The 3,743-nt window shown below is 40.1% G+C and overlaps 1 protein-coding gene across 1 annotated transcript; it reads right to left on the bottom strand.

Moving 5' to 3' along the window:
* Positions 1–1,756: 1,756 nt before the first annotated feature.
* LOC123685287 lies at positions 1,757–2,521 on the bottom strand. Its single transcript, XM_045624942.1, has 2 exons — positions 2,299–2,521; positions 1,757–2,202 (listed from the first exon to the last, which is right to left on the bottom strand). The coding sequence occupies exons 1-2, from the start codon at positions 2,519–2,521 to the stop codon at positions 1,757–1,759; spliced, it is 669 nt and encodes a 222-aa protein (XP_045480898.1).
* Positions 2,522–3,743: the final 1,222 nt, after the last annotated feature.

Here is a 3,743-nt window from a genome sequence, read left to right as displayed (position 1 = left end):
TCTTTTAGGTACTGCAAGGACGGTGAGAAAATTCCTAGGAAGCGAAGGACAGGTCCAAGGATCGCGTGTAAGAGGACCAGAAGTCCGACGACAACCAGGGGGACCACAAGGACCGGACACGACCGAGCTCTACCCTTCTGATATTTTAAATATCTGGGATTGAGTGAATGTTCCTGTTAGCGAGGAGTGAGAAGCCGACGGCGAGGAGAAATCCTACGCGTATAGGCAAAAGTCGGATAATAATAATAATATTGAGAGTTTTTGGACCGATCAACTGTCAACACCAACTCATTTTAGCTCAAAAACGCGTTGGATAAGAATAGAGGAGAAATCATGTGAGACCATAGAAAGTATGCCACATAGTGTAATAACGTCTGAAGAACTATAGGAAATATTGAAGAACACTCACAATTGGAAATCTCCAGGCCCAGATGGAATTCATAACTTCTGGTTGAAGAAGTTATGGTGTGTGCACGGCAGGCTAGTCGAATACATAAATAACATAATACATGATCCAACAGAAATGCCAACATTTTTAACAACAGGTATCACTTACCTAATACCGAAGGATTTTCAAAACACTATGGATCCATCAAAATACAGACCTATAACATGCCTACCAACAATATACAAAATCATCACATCATGTTTAGCATCTCGTATCTACAAACATTGCGAGTAAAATAAAATAATTACAACACAGCAGAAAGGATGTTCCAAGAATGCACAAGGATCGAAGGAGAACAGCTGATAATAGATTCCATCATATGCAACCAAGCCTTCAAGAAACATAGAAACCTTTTCATGACTTATTTTGATTAAAAGAAGGCTTTCGACTCACTTTCACATCGCTGGCTGAAGAAAATTTTGGAGATATACAACATCGATCCAATTATAATGTGTTTATTTTTGATATTATATTTTGAACACTGTTTCTTTTTATTGGTTTTTTTTATTGGTTTTTAATATTATGTAAAATGGCTTGTCCGTATAAATAAATAATCAATTTTCTAAAGCTTGCAATGGACAATTGGAAAACGGACATCGAGCTTTCCACGGCAAACATAAAAACCAAACTGATTCCAATTAAGAAGGGAATTTTCCAAGGAGACTCCTTGAGCCCTTTATGGTTCTGCTTGGCGCTGAACCCACTCTCTAAACAGCTAAACGCTACGGAAAAGGGTTTCAACATTGAAGGAAATAATAATACTACCACCCTCAATCATTTGCAGTACATGGATGATTTGAAACTGATAACAGGCAATAAGAACCACCTAGAAATTATGGTCAAACTAGTGGAACATTTTTCGAAAGATGTAGGTATGGAATTCGGATTGGATAAATGTCGTACTTTAAGCGTAGTGAGAGGAAGAATACAAGATGAACCGATCACTCTCGCAAATGGACAGCAAATAGAAGCAATGGAGTCGGATGATCTTTATAAATATCTTGAAATGAAACAGAATCGACGAATCAACCACCAAAGAATGAAGCAAGACTCAACGACTGAGTTCATTAGGAGAACCAAAAAAATCTTAAATACAAACCTCAACAGCAGAAACATGACGAGAGCCATCAACACATATGCATGTTCTATTCTAACATAATCATTCGGTATAGTTCCATGGAGCAAAACAGACATCGAAAACTTGCAACGTAAAATGAGAACTTCTTCTTCTTCTTCTTCTTTTAGCTAGGGAGTTCCCTGTTTGCTTGGCCTTGGTCCATTCTATTTACTCATTCATTCAAAGTTGGTCTATTCTGCAGATGAGGAAAACCAGCTTTGAGCCCATCTTTTCGGTGGTCTACCCGGCTTTCTTCTTCCTCTGGGTTGTTCATTCTTGCAGATGTATGCTATTCTATCTGACTCCATCCTATCAACGTGGTCTCTCCAATCCCTCCTTCTCTGTCTACTCCACTTGACAACATCCTGTACACCAGTTCTCTGTCTTATTGACTTGTTGGTCTGTCTATCCCTCAATGTCACCCCTGAAATTCTTCTCAAGATCCTCATTTCTATCGTTCTGAGCTTTTGTTTGGTTCTCTCTGTTTCCGCACGGGTTTCTACGGCGTAGGTCATAATTGGGCGCACCATTGCTTTGTAAAGCCTCACCTTTGTTTCCTGGAGCATGTATTTGTTCTGCCACACCATTGTGTTCAGATATCCAGTTATCTGTGCCGCCTTCGTGGCCTGCTGTTGGACTTCTGAATAGAGATCTCTGTGACTGGTGATTTAAACTCCGAGATATTTGAAGCTCATTGTCTGCTGAATGACGACACCCTCTAGTTCTAATTTACATCGAACAGGTTCCTTACTTATCACCATGCATTTAGTTTTGTCACTGGATATCTTCATGTTGTGTTGTTTGCTGGCAATATTGAACAGATGTAGCAGCCTCTGGAGGTCATCCTCACAACCCGCCAAAAGAAGCGTATCATCAGCATAGCAGACGATGTTTATATTGTGGCTCCCTATGCTGAATCCCTTCTTCTCTCTCAGAGCGTATATCATGCGGTCCATTATCAGACTAAACAGGAAGGGGCTCGGCGAATCTCCCTGTCGAGGACTACATTGCCGAGAAATAAAGGAGGCAGGGGTCTTACGGACATCATGGAACTTGCTAGTGGGCAGATAGAAAGCCTACGGGAGATCAAGCAAGTACATCAGAGTTCTACAAAATTCTTTGTGAAGCAGACGAATCAACACCTTTACAACTTCACAAGGACCAATTTTCATACAACCACCAGACAAACCAAGAAAAACTGGAAAGATAGAGAGAGAAGCCCCTGCATGGAAGACATTTCAACGAGGTGAACCAGGATCATGTCGACATTGAAGCGTCGAACTATTGGCTCACATCAGGTGCAATGTACCCAGAAACAGCAGGTTTTCTTTTAGCCATCCAAGATCAAGTGATCTCAACTAGAAATTACTGCAGGCATATCATAAAGGATTGAACTATTACTGACGATCGATGCCGATATGGGTGTCCAACAAATGAGACAATACAACATATCACAGGTGGATGTCAAATGTTTGCAAGAATGAATATAAAGAGAGACACGATGCAGTAGGAAAGATACTACACCAAGAATTGGCAACCATATTAAAACTCATTCATTCTGAAAAAATGCCATATTACAAGTACCGACCCGAGACCATCCTGGAAAACGAACGCTATAAGCTGTACTGGGATCGTACAGTTTTGACTGATAAAACAGTACCTCACAATGGACCAGATATACTACTAGTCGATAAACATCAGAATACAGCATTACTCGTTGACGTAGCAATACCAAATAACAACAATCTGCGTCAAAAGTAGGTCGAAAAAATTTCAAAATACTTCGAATTTCAGATAAAGCGTGAGTGGGGAATGATATCAACGAAAGCTATTCCAATTATCATCACAACAACTGGAATAGTGCCCAAAAATCTCAAGAGAAATATCAAGCAACTGGGACTTAATGAGTATACAGGGTGGCCATTTGAAAACGAAACAGACGGGATTACAGACGAAATAAAGTTTTTCGATAGAAATGCTCGGACAGGTCGATTTCTGTTTCGAGGGGGACAACTTAAGATGTAGGTTACGGACGCATAGCGCTTCAACCCTTGCTACTACAACCCTCACCCCCAAATTTTGAATAGGGAAGATGGGGTGAGTGATACCTCATTTGAAAGGTATTTTTATACTGATTTCAGCACAGTAATTGTTTTTTCATTTTATGCATTAGTTCTC

The sequence above is a fragment of the Harmonia axyridis genome, chromosome 7, assembly GCF_914767665.1.
Source record: "Harmonia axyridis chromosome 7, icHarAxyr1.1, whole genome shotgun sequence".
Lineage (NCBI taxonomy): Eukaryota > Metazoa > Arthropoda > Insecta > Coleoptera > Coccinellidae > Harmonia > Harmonia axyridis.
Note: the sequence above shows the minus strand (reverse complement) of the source record. Positions and strands in the feature narration are given on the sequence as shown.